The sequence below is a fragment of the Drosophila gunungcola genome, unplaced genomic scaffold, assembly GCF_025200985.1.
Source record: "Drosophila gunungcola strain Sukarami unplaced genomic scaffold, Dgunungcola_SK_2 000140F, whole genome shotgun sequence".
NCBI lineage: Eukaryota > Metazoa > Arthropoda > Insecta > Diptera > Drosophilidae > Drosophila > Drosophila gunungcola.
The window spans coordinates 111,182-127,933 of record NW_026453301.1 but is presented as its reverse complement, the minus strand read 5'-3'; the positions used below and the strand labels follow the sequence as shown (position 1 = coordinate 127,933).

The following is a 16,752-nucleotide window of genomic DNA, read 5'->3' as shown; positions in this document are numbered from 1 at the left end:
CCCGACAGTTTGCGATTGTGTCGGTGTGTGTGTTTGTGCAATTATACTGGTTTGCTGTGCATGGCCGACAATCAAATGTTGCTTGAGTTTGGCGTCGTTTGGCGTTGTTTTTCTGTCTTTGCTTTTTGTCTTTTTGTCTTTGCTGACTTTTTGTGTTTGCTGTCTATGCTTTTGTTTGTTTGGCTTTGTATGTTTTTTTTTTCCTCCGGAGAAGTGCAATGAATATGTTCTCTCTCTCTCTCTCTCTCTCTCTCTCTCTCTTTCTCTCCATTTGTCATTCTCTCTTGCTTCCTCCTAACCCCCAGGTGCCCCACAAAACTAAAGTTGTACCATTTAAATGGATTTGCACACTTTTGTGTTTGGTATTGAGTTACTCCTCGCGTAATCCTTATGTCTTTGAAATGGTCAGGTGGAAGTTAAAGCAGTCCTTTACCATCCCATTATTAATTTCTAAAAAATACAATAACAAACTTTCTACGGCTTCGCAATCGCGACATTTACTAATTGTAAGTAAAGTTTTAAAACGTTTTCAATAATTTGGCACTTATGTACACAAATGCTTACTGAAATGTTGTACATATTAATAGAAAAATCTTTTTACATATGGACAAACCATATATGTATGTATGTATATGCATCTATGTATGTATGTATCTACAAGAACACTTCACCCTCTTACCGCTTTCACAATGTGTTCGTGGAAAATCCGTCACCAGAGACCTTTATTAATATATGTAGATAAAACAAATAGCCAAGCTATGACTGATTAGTAGACTTAATTAGCAAATAAAACAGTAAATGTATGCTTCGATTAATAGACCGACTCCATTGCTACATTTGTCAAAAGAATTGTCCTTCAACATACTGAGTTAGTGAAATTGTGTTATTACCCAATATAATCAAAATTATTTTCTTTAATTGGAAGCCAAATGCGTGATTGATTCCAAGATTCCACTCTTCTATAAAGGATAATGTGCAAGTGGATAAGTAAGTGGAGTGAGTCTATAAACTTTTGAGACTCATTTGTAACCAGTTTGCAAACATACATTTTCGAGATTTTTGCTAACTGGGCTTGGCCATAAGGCCCAATAAAATGGTGAACTAGCCCACAGTTATCGGCCATAGCGTCTCATAATTAATAATCAACGTTTTCTGTATCTCTACGCGGTGCCTCGTTCTCGCCATCTCTTTCTCCTCAGCACTGGCCATCTCCCTCCCTCCCTTATTTTTGTCTGTCTCTGACTGTGTGTGTTTGTGTGTATCCGTGTTTGGCAACCACGACGAGAGGCAATAAAATAAAGGGCCAAAGGCACTAGGCGCTGCAAACAAAACAGGGGCAGGGGTGTCCCGCTTTACCAGGGGGCTACGGGGTTATATCACACACACACACACACACAAAGAAAAAAAATCCATAACCAATATAATTATCTAGATGCTCGATCTTTAAGTTTTTTTCTTTCAATCAAATTCAATTCATTGGACATCAAATTAATAGTTAGGAGCTATGTATAAATGCCTTTCTTGGGTAAAAAAACTATACAATATGTTAAAAAGAAAAAACAACAGAAAACATTTAAAGGAATACGAATTTCACAAATACATGTAATCACATACAAGCTTACGTTTTTATGGTATTCATAAAATGGTATGGTATCTACTAAAATGCCTTTTTTTCAGTTCAATTACCATCCTTATTGGCCAACTCACTAAACATTTCGTTGTGTGTAGCTGAGAATGCGTTTTTGTGTGTCGGTTTGTTGCTTTTGGCAGGGTTGTCATTGGCTATGTCTCAAAAGCGGGCAGCAATTAAGCAGGGATTATATGTCGAAAGAGGGTTTCCTCTTCTCGGGGGGTTGTTGTTCAGGAAGTGGCAAAATCGTTTAATAGCGATACGGTCGAATTTTAGGTTTGTAAGTCAACGAGAACTCGTTGCTTTTCAATTCCCTTGCATGCCCTCGGAAGTCAATTTAAATATATGTAAAATCATTAGGTAACACTATCCCAAAGAAGGGAATACAATAGACAGAAGCGACGTAAGACCAAAACACATCATACCTTAGCATTGGAATCTCATACCCTACCAAACTCAGCTAATTGAGTACAATTATTTATCATTAAAATTATGAATATAATAAGTCAAAACAATAAGTTTCTATTTATGATATTATCAAGCACACATAAAAGCCTTGAGTAGTTGAATGAACTAAATATGCGTCATACTATTTATCAAACGACTAACTAACCTACTTACCTACGCTGTATGTATGGAAATGATACCAATTCTGCGAATCGGTCATGGTAAAAATGTTTGGAAGAGCAGTTAAACAAAAGCTGAATGTAAAAATATTACTTAATATATATAACTATAAATATTAACACGCAGAACGTGAGATAAGGTTTAACCAAACAAAAGATTACTGTAATAGACAGGTATGGTTTTCATTCTCGGGGAATTTATATTACTTTTCTGATTGTGAAGAATTCGCGTTTTTTAATGTCAACTTGGTTTCCATGGGATTTCTACCAAATGAAGCATAATTAATAAGTATGCTTTATAAGACTTATGTATGTATGCTTATCCATTCTGAAAAATGGAAAGATCGCCAGGATTCTGTTGGCATTGACCTCTCAGCCTGCTGTTGCTGTTCTTCTTCTCCTTTCCTCTCCCCGCTTTGCTCCTGGCATCTTACATGTGCAGCTGTTTGGTTCATCAATTCAATCACAATCACAGGTAGCCTCACAAAGCTACAGTGGCGGCAGAAAAAATAGCACTGATTTGTTTTTTTTTTTAACTTAAGTTTATAGTTAAGGAGAAATGCAATGTAATTATTTTGGGATCGACAAATTGAGTAATTTTAATATTAAAAATGCATATTTAAATAAAATTTCAGCTTTAAGTAAAACAAAGACGTTTGTAAATCTGTTTGCAGATTAAGTTATATTTTCCCAATTTTTTAGAAAGTGCCATTATTTTGGCCGCAGCTGTAGCCACAAGCACACGCACACTCAATTGTCAGCTGTTATCAGTTCAAGAACAAACACACAACAAGACAAAGTGAGGGGCAGAAGAACACGAGATGAAAGAGAATAAAAAAAGGGGAGGCCGACAAGAACAACTGTTACTTGTCAAGATCGTGGCTCCCCCAAAATCTTCCTGTCCTGCTCACTCGGAAGTGTGATCCCCCTCGAAGCAAAATAAAAAAGAGAACAGATTAAGAGAATCTACTCGAAAGAGTTTTCTCTTTAGTTCGTCTGTGAGATTTGTGTGAGTTCGACGTCATCATAAATTTGGTATGCCCATCAGCTGTTCAAAATTCATACAGCTGCTGTTACGAAAAAAAAAAAGAAAACACAAAAATGTCATTGGGGGGTTGCTTCACTCTCCCTCTCTTTCGCTCTCTTCTCGAAAAGCAATTAAAGTGAAAAACGCTTTTTGATTCCAATCACTTTTGATGAAATCATTTTCTCTGTGTGTGATTGTTAATTGAAAATCAAAAAAACACATTTTGAGCTTGGCGGTTTCTATACTGCCTGGCCTCATTTACCCATGCAATCTGGGATTCCCATTTTCACAGTCATGGGAAAATCTATATTTTTAATGTCAATACATATTTCTTTCTTTAAAAAAACCTTAAAACACCAATTTCAACAAACTATTTATTTTGGATTTTAGATTTTTAAAGTGTCATAATTGAAATTTCAACACCCACATGAAATATCCACTTTTGAATAAAGAGTCATGCTGATTCATGTTACAAATTCAGCATTTTTGTTAGAAAATTTGAATGGATTTCCCAAATATTTGCTATTCGGGTGTTTATGTTAAGTAACTTTTTTATCAACAATAGTTTTCCGCTAACAAAGTAACTTATGTATATATTTTAAGAACTAGCAAGATAAGCCCAACATATCATTAAACATTTGTTCCTTAAAAGTTCTCATCAAAATGGTCACGTTTTTGCAAGAGATTTTCAATTAAGAATTCTTGATGATAGCATCCACTTTTCATCCGGAAATTACGTAATATCTTTTTGGGAGCCCTTGACCAGGAACTAATTGCGTGGCAACTGGCGCCCAGTGGAGAATGTGTTGATTCTTCGCACTCGAACGCATCACCAAGCCAAAACGAAGCATAGCACATCCACCACCCGTGCGGAAAACCCCCCTACCCCCCCTCAAAAAAAGTCCCCAATCCCGCCAGACTCTCCATCTCCGTCCCACAAGAGTTCACCACGCGGCGTGGACAAATCCACTTGGTCGGCAAACAAACCCTCTCTTTTTGTACCCGGTACTCAAAAAGTAAAAGGGTGTGTTGTGTTAGGGGAAAGGTATGGAACAGGAACCTGTAAAAGTTAAATTTTTAAATTAAACATTTTTTTTTTTTGACTTTATATTTTTACGAAGACACAAAGCTAAGATAAATGGTTACTTTTTCGGAATTCATCTTTTAGGTATGCAACATATTTATAATAGGACACAGTTTAGGGGGTATCTCATAGTCGTAAGCACATGACTATATTATTTCTGTTTCGAATGCAACCGACCCCCGCTGAGCAAAACTGAAGATTTGGAGAACGAGAAGAAATACGAGGGGATACAGCGATGCGCTTTTCAATACTCCCATTGTCGTTTCGTTGATGGATTTTAATGCAGCAGCCCGCAAAATCGTTTACGGGGCTTTTCTCTACCATTACACCCTGTACTTATTGTCTACTCTTTATGGTTGCCCGGCAATCAGGGGCTTAATTAGTTGAAGTGCGTTTCATCGTACGGGTACTTTACAATATACATATATGTATGTACATGTATGTTTATTAAAAATAAACAATACTATTACGTACTCTTGTTCACCGGATTTTTTGAAAGCATAATAATTGATCTAATAGAAGCTTGTAACCAATATGTACGTTTACAGAAATTTTTTGCGACACAATGCTGCCAAATTGAGTTTGGTTCAATAACTGTGTCATTTTCACTCCTGAAAGCGTATAGGTATTATAATATAATCTTATGGAATTAAAAGTGACACGAAGCGCCAGTAATAGTTGGTGTTTAACCGATGTTTTTTTTTATATATAAAATAGATCGATTTTGGTTTTCATTGTGGAGATATGCATACAAAAAAGGTGTTTATTTAAAATGTGCGAAAGGTTAATAATTATAAATAGGGGGTGAAGAAGGTGACAAAAATCGTATATAATTACTTTCCACCCCTTGTACATTCTCCAGATTATTTGTACTAAAATACTGGTTGGCGGCTTAATCATTACGGCTGAAAGCATATTTGCAGGGGTGGAAATTTGTTAAGTAATAATAATAATGAATAATTAAGTCAACCTGAATAATTGTATTATTTTAGCAGGGCGCTCAGGTGTTCAAATACAAAACGACTTTGTTGAAAAATCTGTACTCACAATTTTTTATGACTTCTTGGTTAATGGTGGGGATTATTATGAACAAAATTTATGTATACCTGTTAAAATGTGTAGTCAATAATGGTACAAATGGCTGGAAAACATTCTCTGGGAAAGATCTTAAATAAAATTAGGAATGTTTTTGAAGATTTCTATTCATTTTACAAATTTTGATTAATTTATGCGGGTGGTGGACATAAGTGTAAAACAAACTTTGGACACGTGCCCAAACTCGGAAGTCACTCGGCAAATTGTATTTGTCTTGGGGTCTTATATATATGGTAATCTCTAGAGATCCAGGTGTTCAAATACCGAGCAGCTTTTTATCGCAATACGTTAACGTAATGCCCAATGTTCTCTCTACGATTTCTTGTATTTTTTTCAGGGCGACGACGACGGCGATGATGATAATGGTTATGATGAGGTTTCGGTGGCTGTTGTTTGTGACTGCATGAGGACGAGGACTTCTCTCTCATGTTTTCCCACCCTCCTTTTTCCCGGATTTTCCCATTTTGACTGACAGGCGGTGGCGGTGGACGTTAGCGTTTCTGTTGACGTCTCCCGTCGCGTCGTTTCCATTACCTTCGAGGGGCATTGTCGTCACAAAACTCACATAGACGAGTACACCCCGCATACATACATATGTATACTTACGTGTGTGGAAAAGTAGAAAAGTGGAGGAAAAACAGGAAAACTCCCTTCGGCCAGGCGATGAGATGGGTTGAGTTGAGTCAAGATGAGACGAGATGAGTCGAGATGCTAGATGTCTGACGCTCGGGATGCCTGAATATGGGAATATGGGTTAGGCGGCAAATTGATTCGATTAGACATCCATTTGTGTCATCGATAAACGATTCTGAACCGATCTCGGAAATGCGATTAGGATTTGCATAAGTGGGTGCAAATGAATGCAGGGCAGTGTACACGATTGAGTTCAGTTAATTAAACAGATGATTCAGCAATGAGTTTATTAACTAATGATTCGACATTAATTTTTACAAGTCGTCAAAACTCTCGATGTTGATGTGTTAACTATAGAACCCTAATATTACCTAAAAATCTCTTGAGACCTTAAATTCTAGTGTCTTTACGGATTAAAATGTTTAACTTCATCCTTTTCTAATACCCGACATATAAAACCTTAATTTTTTCATTACACTGTCCAAATCACCAATTTTAAAGTCTACTTTTGAGCCCTTGCTATTGTTTTGGATTCTCTAGAGGTTTTTGGTCGACCCTTCAACATTTGCCACATAAAACAACTTGCTTTCAAAGAATCCTTTTGAAAATTGAATACAAACCGGTTCATGTTCAGTGGTTGCTATTTTGTGGGATGTTTGTATATTGTATTATTGATAGCTACTTACTTTTTTACAATATATCAATATCATCGATCCAATATTTAACAATTGCCTTGTTCTTAGTAAATTCCGCTTGTGAATAGGTCAAAGGCATTGAGGTTTATATGTAAGTTCCAACGGGATTTTGGAGACAAGCGTATGCAAATTTCTTGATCTAGATTTTGAGTGCATGTGTCATTGTTTGTAGACCCAAATTGGATCCGACAATCCATATTAAATGTGTATTTATTTCACGGGACCTTCCTGCAGTTCTCGCCTCATTTCTTTTCTCGTTCCGTTCGCTTCAGTTGGCTTTTATTATTCCTTCGTTTTTCCTATTTTGTTTTTTTTTTTTTGCCCTGGGGGGTCGTCATCCATTGTTGTTGCTGCGTTCGAGTGGCTCGATTTGTTTTCAAATTGAAATGGTAAAAAGATTGATGTAATTATTGCCACCCTTAAATGATGATGGGCAGCGACAAATTCGATAAGTTCTCCTCACATTTCACATTCTGTGGCATTTTGTTGTATTTTTGTGTGTTTGTTTTATAAGAATTATGTAGGTTTCCCCAGCGTTCCTTGTTATTCTGCTCTCCACACTTCAAATTTGTATCGGTCTGTTCTCCACATCTACACAGAACAAAATAATGAGCTTTAAATAAAAAATTTTAAATAAATATGTAGGCAATGAAAAAAATGCCTGTTTAAAGTAAGATCCAAAACCTTTTCTGGCAAACTTAGTGATAATATTCTTTGGCTTTGCTGATTAAGAGTTTTTTATTTCGAAAACCTCTCAAAATTTTAAATAAATATTCTTTCCTGTGTAACCCCCTGCTCTCTTTTCGCTTTGCGTGTACACAATTCGAGTTTATTTCCATTTGTGTCCCCCACTCGTTTCTCTTCCTTCCCTTTTACACCGCTGTTGCTCGCCTTTTTATCTTTTGTAAAACGAGTTCTTTAAACCTAAAACAGAATTCAAGACACGTCAAATTGATTTTCATCTATGTATTTTATTTACAAAAAAAAATAAAAAAAGGGAAACAGCCAAGAAGTAAAAAAAGTAAAGCGAATTACACGGAAGCAGCGGGAGAAATGTCAGGCAGCCTGCATTTGTGCTTGTATGTATGTATGTGTCATACCTTCCCGAATTTCCATCCCCCCTCTCATATGTATGTTTTATGTTTTGTGCCTAGTTTGCATAACTCCCTATTTTACAACCCACCCTCCCCCACAATTCGTGGAATCAATCAGCGTGATAAAGGAGGCAGAGACAGGGAAAATTGCGAAAGGTTATACATATCTTGTTATCTTTGTGAAAACTAAAAGATTATTGGGATTAGCCTTGTCGCATATGTGAGCTCTTCTCCTCCGGGATGTTGCTGTTTCATTTCAACTTTTTTTTTTTCTTTTGTGGCTCCTTTCCCTGATGCTCCTTCTACTTTCATTCTGCTGGTGTTCTCGTTAAACGTTATCGCCTTTGAGCTGGTGTACAGTGAATATTGCTTAGGGAGCGCCTTAGAAAATTTTAATTACGTTTTAAGGCTTAAGAAAAAAATAGGTTTTTTATGAGAAGATGTCTAGATCAAAAGTTTAAAGAAAATCGCCCTTGGACAATAAAGATTGGTTTTAAAGGGTTTCATATGCATGGTTACAAATATACTGATATTTAATATACATCTTAAAATATTTTTTTGTAAATAATATAAAGAGCTTCAAAATAAGGGTTTTCGGAATTTTATAATCATGTGTATGGTTTTTATGATCTAAAAAACTCACTTCATTTTGAGTGAAATCCCTTAGGCAGTGTTCACTGTTCTTCATTTGTTCTCGGTACACCCGTTACTGTTGTTGGTTTTATAGCTATTCCTCGGCTTCTTGTTGCGCTTCTTGATGTTGCTGCTTTTTTTTTTATTTTATTTTTTTTTTTTTACTGGCTTGAGTGCGAACGAAAGATTTTGGTGGCAACTCCCATAGCAACTTGTTGTTGGCCTTTGTCTGCAAACATTACACATACACTACACCTCTGCTTGTGTGTGTGTGTTTGTATCTGTGTGAGTGTGCGGCATATGTGTGTATCCATTGCGAGGAGTTGGTGTTTTTGTTCTCATCTTTCAGCTGTTCAAAGATTGTTAAATATCAAAGGCGAACCTCGACGGGAAACTCTGTTTTCCTTGTTTTCTATTGAAGATAAAGCTGAATTTGTTTACTTATCCGTCTGGCGGTTGGAGCAACACATCCACATCTCTTGAGGATGAGGACGAAGATGTCGATGTGGATTTGGATTTGGTTTTTTTTGGTGTGGCAAAAAAAACCAAAAACAGTTGGGGTTGTGTAAGGTTACAATGGCAAAAGTCCTTTAATTATTTTCTTTGGGCGTTGCAACTCCCCGAAGAAGTATTTTTTGGTTATGCTGTGGATTCTTTGGAGCAACTCGGGTCGATCAGTTTTAAATCTTAAATAAATAAAAATTTGTACATACATATCTCCCCCCATAACTTTATTTCCACGATAAAATTTACAATGAAATTTGGTTCTATCGTATCGTAAAGAGATAGAAATGTGACACTTGCATTTGAAGGATGTGTAAAATGGAGCTTTATTGCTTTCCATTCCCATGTTCGACCAGTTTCACCATATGGTTGACCATACTGTTTCTTGTTTCTTGGTCCCTGCAGGCTCAGATTCCCTTTGCCATTTTCTTATCGTCATACAGGCATCATCATCATTCATTCGATGAAACCTCAACTTTTCCCCAAGGGTCCTGCAAAACGACCGCCTTATCAGCGACACGCCCACATGTGGCAAGCACATTTCAATTGCGCCTGGCAAAGATCTGGTTGAAATGTAATTAATTCCTGAACGGAATTTCCCACCCTAATCAAAAGGTTCCAACGAGTGCAATTTTGATGTATGTACATATTTCTTGCCATTTCTTCATTTAAGAAAGTGTGTGTTTGTGTGTAGAAACAGAAACAAAGCAGGGTAAAAAAGAAACAAAAAAAACTGTGTTGAAATGGGAAAAAGGCAGGTGTGTGTGCAAGTAAACTCATCTTAGGACTCCCTCTTTTCATCCTCTATCTTACCTATTTAGGTTCTTTTACTTTTCTCAAAACAACAAACCCTATTTAGCGCTCCAACTTGTTTTTGTGTCGCACTTTCCCTAACTCGAATCTGAAGTAACTTAAACATAATTGAGTGGCATTAGAGTTTGGCGACCAAACTTCACACAATTTCATCCCCATAATACAAACTTTTAACTTTCCTGACTGGAATTTCTTTATAACTTTTGGGGCTTCCTTTTTCCTTATTAGAGGACGAAAAACTGCCGTAGGTTAATATTTAATAGAAATTAATTGGTTTCTGGCTAAATATCAAATTAAACTAGCCACCTAAAGCTTATAAAAAAGGAAGTTAATATGTATAATGACTCTAGCAGATGGTCCACCGGCTTAGAAAAGTCCTCTAAAGTATCCTTAATATACATTTTTTCATAGGTCTTATAATTATCTAGAGTATGACAAGTGTCCTTGGGTGTTACAGATAAAAAGCAAATCTATAACTATTTTTAAACTGAGCCTTAATATTTATTTTTTGGTTTTAAGGAATATATTTCCAGTACTTGGGTTCATTCAATTGCATAAGTGCATTGATATTTTGGTGGTTAATATTTAATCAAATTGCATTGGTATTTAAAAATGAACTAGGGGTTAATTTTGAAATACCAAAGAACTTATGGAATTCAATGAATCATAGTTAATGAAATATATTCATTGAAAAGAATTTAAAAATATTAATTGTGGATTTATTTTTAATTTGTAACGCACACAAAGCTTGCATGCTTATGTTTTTTTTTTTTTTTTTTTTTTTTTAATGCAGATGTAGTGGCAGATGGTTCATCGCATTACAGAAGTTCACTGGCATTTAGTAATGAACCTTTAATAGCACGCCAAAAGGACGCTGAGCGCATAGCCCACACATAAATCGAAGTGCTATAAGGTCGACTGAGGGGGGGGGTGGGAGGGGGGTGGTTGAAGCGCTATTCCATCGAGAGGCGGAGTTGGGGAGGATTACGAGTATACAGGGCGCCCCTATGCGAGCAGACGGATGAAGAAGGGTCGTCGGTGGCACGGTGGAGAGAGGAAGAGGACGAGGACGAGGACGAGAAATAGGACGAGGACGAAGAAGAGGGAGAGGACGAGGAAGAGGGAGAGGAAGAGGAGGGGCGTCCAAACAGACGTTGCAGGTTTCGTTTCCAAGTTTCAGCAGGAAGAGAGATACAAACAAAGCCGGTCAGCCGGCACACAGATACAGACCGACACAGCGAAGAGTTTATGCTGCTCTTTCCGTCGCTTTAAAGAGCACAAACACTCGGCGAAAAATGAGAAGCGAAAAGGGGGGGGGGGGGGGGTGTTAAAAAAAAAAGAAATTTTTAAACTAGAGTGAGAAGCGAAAATCCCAACTCTACGCACTTTTTACCCACCATACACCGATACCGAAGGGACTTTCGAAGATGTTGACCCTGTGCGGGTACTGAACTTGCCCCAAAACTTGCCACCGACTTCTTAGCACATAAACAAAAGACGAGGGGCCAACGATCTGAGTTGCCTGAATGTTCTCGATATGTTGGCAAACTCAAAAAGGGTAAGTGACCTGATTTGTGGACATTTTAATGCTTTTTGTTGTGACAGGTAACAAATACATACATACATACATACACACACATATATCCCCACTGGAATTAAGAATCAAATGCAAAAAGGCTTAACTAAACAGACACGGGGTCAAGGAAATCGATAGCGAAAACTAAATAAAATTCCAACTAAATTTAGCTCACGAATTAAAATGATAAGCCCATTTTAAAAAATAAAAAAAATATACAATATCAAATATTATAAATGTATTTAATAATCTATTTATTGTAATTTTTGTATTATTGTTATGAAAGATTAAATGTTTTTGAAAAATATGGTCAAAACGCATGCTTTTTGCCCTCTCAAAGTGTTATATAAGCTATCTATTCCTACATTTATCAACTTCTTGATCTTAAACAAGCAATCTAAAATTAATTCATTTAGAGCATATATCTGACTTAAAGTCTGATAATTGAATCATATGGATGTTACTCTTCAAGCACCAATCAAAACAAATCTTTGCCACCCCTTCAACTTTGCCTGCAACCCCTTTTAATGTGTAGATTTTTTTTTTTGATTTTTTTGGTGTTTGACAACTTGTGGGATAATTTATTTACAGCTTACCGAAACATAACATAACATATAACATAGACATTCTGGAGGACAGGACTTAAAAATACAAATCGGAATCGGCTTCCTTGGGATCTGCATTTTCGAAGCGGCCCATATCCGCTCTATACAGGATGCGATTTATCTGGAACTGGACCGTGTTCTTGGTGCGGGCGGAGTATTTGCTCAGCTTGTTGCCCAGGTATTGAAGGTAGAAGGCATCCTCGCCGGCAAGCGGACAATCCGATGAGGAAGGTGCCCGAATCAAGGGAGTTGGTGTTGCTGCGGCGGCAGCAGCAGTTGGCGCCCGAGCAGGGACCACAGACGTTGAACTGGAGGCTACACTGGGGGCGGGTTGGGTGGTCGCCGGCTTTAAGGAAATCGATGGCTTAGCCATGGTTACTTCAATTGTCTCCAGTTCGACGTCCCTAGAATCAACCGATTGATCATCCTCGTCGTCCGGCAGCTCCGACTTGAAGATGCCATCAAATTGACTGCCAGAAACGTTGTCCTCGTTATCGCCGTCGCCCGCCTCATCGTCCTCCATAAAGTCGGTGTTTTCGATGGTGCTATTGGTCGGCAAATGAGAGGCGTCCTGAAAGAAATAAAAACAGTGAACAATTGGTTTCGGGTTTTTAGATTTAGATTCCTAGAATGGTTGTCCTAGAAATGTTCATTTACAAATTGAGCATCCTGGAAACATCTTATTTGCATATCTAATGTACAGGAAAGAATGCTTTTAAAGGCTATCGATTTTTTTCATTTAATAAAGCATATGAGTACAATGACAACTAGTTACGTGAAGAGTTCAAGAGATACAAATGATGTTACTACATCTTGAATTGAAATGGATATCAATTTCTTGTATGTGTGTTTGTATGTACCTTACTGAGGCGAATTTTCTTAAGTTCCGATGGGAAAAAATCACTCAACTCCATTGTGGGTGACTGTTTGTTTGCCTGTTGCTGGCAGAGGAGCTTCCGAATGGCACGTTTCTCGGCGACGACGGTCTCGTAGACATCCTCATGTTTACGTTTGAGGTGCCTCATCAGATTCTCGGAGTGACGACCGGCCATGTCGAAGCGGCACTCCTTGCAGGTGCTCTTCCGCGTCTGTTCGCTATAGATAAAGTGCTTGGACACCGGGTTTGGGTGCCTTTTCGACATCGCTCCGATTTGATGTTTATTTACGGCTTAAATTGTTTAAAAAATGTTTTATTTCACTTTCGGTTTCTGCGAACGCGCTGCGCCGTACTTGAGTAACGTTCGTTTACTAAATCCAATTTGCGTGCTCAGACCGCAAAAAAATCAACGGGGAAAAAAAAACAGTCTTTCTGTGAACCAGTGAGAAGGAGAGCGGTTCAGAGAGGAGCGGTTCAGAGAGCGGAACACGAGCGCAAAAACCACCACTCAAAGCGGTTTCACAGACACACCCACACCCACACACACAGGGGCGTTTTGAACCAGTTTAAAACGGTTTCGGTCTGTTTTTTCGGTTTCGGTTTTTGCCGGCGGCACTGTTGCTATTGTTATTTTTTGTTACGTTTCGGCTGCGGTTCAACAGCTGAGGGTCATTCGTTGTTATTACGATTATGCGTCGTAATATCGTGATCCACGATTGACAACTGAATAATGTTATTTAGTATTTTAACCTACATATAAAGGAGTCAAGTTCGAATTACGTCATCATAGCCTAGCCCAAACTATAAGACTACTATTTTAAATATCTTTTTTTTCAGGAGGGTTTTATTCATGTTATGGAGTATTTTTGCTTTTATAAGTTCCAAAGAACTGTCTAAAAATCGAAAAATATTCAACTAAATGCTGATTTGTTTAAACTCTTATTTTGACATTATTTTGGTTTTGTTTAACGTGAAAATGAGAATTGCTTAATATTTACATATGTTTGCGATAAGGTGCGCATAAGCAAAAAAAAAAATGGAATGGAATAGCCAGTCTGATGGTTCTGGATATAGAAACAATCCAAAACGATAGTATGTAAATGCAGCTGATTGCGCACAATCCAGTGTAATTGGAATAAACGTTGCTCTAAATTAGTTTAATTTAATTATGGTATTTCGTGTGTAGGCTGTACGCTGCTCATCTGGATAGAGTGAAATGTAATATTCAAAGTATGCCTGCCCCCCACCATTTGGGTTTCGTTATCGTTTTCGTTTCGATTAGTGAGGTTTCGGTTAGTGCTAATAAACCGTGAAATATATACACACTACTACACTACTACACTACTTACCGGATTGTTCAGTCGCTGGCGATTGGGAATGAGCTTGTCCTCGGCGATGACCCAACGTTTGGGCGCCAGCTGGACGATGATGTGTGGGTGGTAAATACTATAGTGGCGCCTCACATTTCCCGGCCGATGGGTTAACACCTTTTCGCAGAGCTTGCAGCGGCATCGTTTTCCGTCGGACAAAATCTCACACAATTTGCCGGTGTCCACCAGCTGGGGACGACCCGTTTTCGTATCTACAAGTAAGGATTAATCCGGTTAATCGTTGTTTGTTTAAAAAAAAAAAAAAAATTTTTTTTTTTTTACTTTAAAGTCGGGCAGTAAACTACATTACCATTTATTTATTTTTCGATTTAACGATAGGATTGACTGAATTAATAGACAATTAAACTAGAAACAGAGGTAGACCAAGTCATGGGCCTGAAAGGGCAATTCTGAATAATGAATAGTAAGTGGTACCCCACATTTATGTATTTCAATTAAATATTTTCTGTACTCATCGCCACTCTGGGGTTAACTAGCGGCATGTGTGAAAAGCCAAATGTTGAAAACGGGGCTGCAAACAAAACGAAAAAAAAAAAAACACAAACAGCAAGAAACTGAAAAACACATGCGAAAAGTAATTTTCAACTGCATCGTGATAGGAGAAAGAGAGGGGTGCAGAGTGAAAGAAAGAGAGGAGGCGGGTGCGTGTTCGAGGAGCGCAGCTAAATGTTTTGCAGCTGCCGGAGATGCAATATTTTACCCTTGTTATTTGCGCTTTGAGTGGCGTTCTGGTGGTTATTACTACTGTTTTAGCTACAGTCAGGCATCAGACAAAGCAATTAAAAATTAAATATATCGCTTTGCTCAAAATCAATTGCCGTTTGGTCACTAAAACTGTAAAGTTTCACAACATATAAGTTTACAAAACTATAAATAAGGTTTTTTTTTTAAGAAACACTCATTTTTTTCAATTTTTTAACCCATTAATTTAGGTTTTGTCTTTTTTCATTGAATATTTATATTGATAAAGAAACCTTCTTAAGACTGTGTTTAATTTAAATGTTAATTCAACTGTTGAAAATATATGATAGGCTGTTAATGCACATATTAAATTTTCGGTTAAAAAGTTCCATGTTCAAAGTCCACAGCTGCAAAGGTTTCTTTTTGTTTTGTTTTCTTGTTTTACCAACTATTTTGTGTTCATAATAACAGCAGTGTCTCCAAAATAATAATTGTATTTACATATTTATGTATATACTTATATTGTGTGCAAAAATTGTATAGAAATTAACAATCTAGAATGGCTGAGCCGATTTGGATCAACAATTTTTTCAGTACTTACTTGGGTTGCGGGTTGATTGCCTCTGTGGTTTTGGCTGGCTTTGTGGGCGTGGCGGGCGCTGGAGAACGATGTCCGGATGGAGGCGCTCGTAGTGTCGCTTGATGTTGCTCCTCTGCAATCCGGCCAAGATCTTGTCGCAGACGACACAGCGACAGGTCCTATTTGGGAGCAGGACCACCAGGTTGGACGTGTCCACGAGTCGCGGCCTGCCCATAGGTATTTCAACTGAATAAAACACACACAGTGCGCTTTTTGACAGGTTGTTTTTTCGCCGTCGACGCGAAAAGAATGAGCACTATGATTCAAGCTGAATCAAATTTAACGAACGTGTGAAACTATTTTCCACTTTTTAATGTTTGTTTTTAAGCTCTCACGTCTGCTCACATGCAATGGGAAATGGCCTGCGCCACTCTCTTTGCTCTCTTCAAAGAGTTTCGAACGCGGGTGTGTAAAATGTTTATTCACTTCAGTGTGCAAACAAGTTTTTCTCTTTATGTTGCACATTGATTATAACATTGATACATTAATTATTTAATTAATGATTTGGAGTTATTGCAAATGTTTATAAGTTGTTTTAGATTAAATATATATATATAATCTTAGATCCATGATTTGAAAATGATATTACTGAACTACGTTTAAAATCCTGGTTTTTACCACATATGAACGATATTAAGATCCGCTTTAAAGCCAGGCGAGAAAATACGCATTTAAAATAAAAAAATGTCCAATGTCTTCACAGATGTAACTTTGCTGTTGCTGATTTGCATTTTGCTGGGGCTTCAAGTATTATTATTTATATTATTTATCCCCTTTTAGCCGCATAGCACCGTGCATGACAAAAGAAATGTGTATGGACAAAAATTTCTCTCTGTACTTAACAAATACCAGCTTTATAGGGTTAACGTGCGACGGTCTTTTTGTGTGCGTGTTTTGTGTGCTAAAGTTTTATTTGCTTTTCTGGTGTAGTCAACGCTTTGGAATGGAGGAGGGTTATTTTATGTGGCCTTTGGGATTGCCTCAATATTCTTTTTCCCATTTTCGTTCACACATGGGTAACTGTTTTGCTATTTTTTTTAACACTTAAGGGCTACTACAGTTCATGTTTTATTAAAAAGAAACTGCATTTATTTGGTGTATGTGCAGGTTTTTTGCATTGACTTTGTTCACTAAGTTGTAAAATATAA

General features: G+C 37.4%; 2 protein-coding genes across 4 annotated transcripts in view; one reads left to right on the top strand and one right to left on the bottom strand.

The window, feature by feature from the left end:
• LOC128265616 (T-cell activation inhibitor, mitochondrial) overlaps positions 1-16,752 on the top strand; it is a 32,513-nt gene that overhangs the window by 13,022 nt on the left and 2,739 nt on the right. The window lies entirely within an intron of this gene.
• LOC128265620 (uncharacterized) lies at positions 11,964-15,946 on the bottom strand. Of its 2 annotated transcripts, none has more exons than XM_053001783.1 (3): positions 15,566-15,946; positions 14,242-14,474; positions 11,964-12,586 (listed from the first exon to the last, which is right to left on the bottom strand). In XM_053001783.1, the coding sequence occupies exons 1-3, from the start codon at positions 15,777-15,779 to the stop codon at positions 12,053-12,055; spliced, it is 981 nt and encodes a 326-aa protein (XP_052857743.1). In that variant the 5' UTR covers positions 15,780-15,946; the 3' UTR covers positions 11,964-12,052. The 2 variants fall into 2 exon arrangements, with proteins under 2 accessions (XP_052857743.1, XP_052857744.1); XM_053001784.1 differs by lacking the exon at positions 15,566-15,946 and adding an exon at positions 12,876-13,183 and having other exon boundaries at positions 14,242-14,326.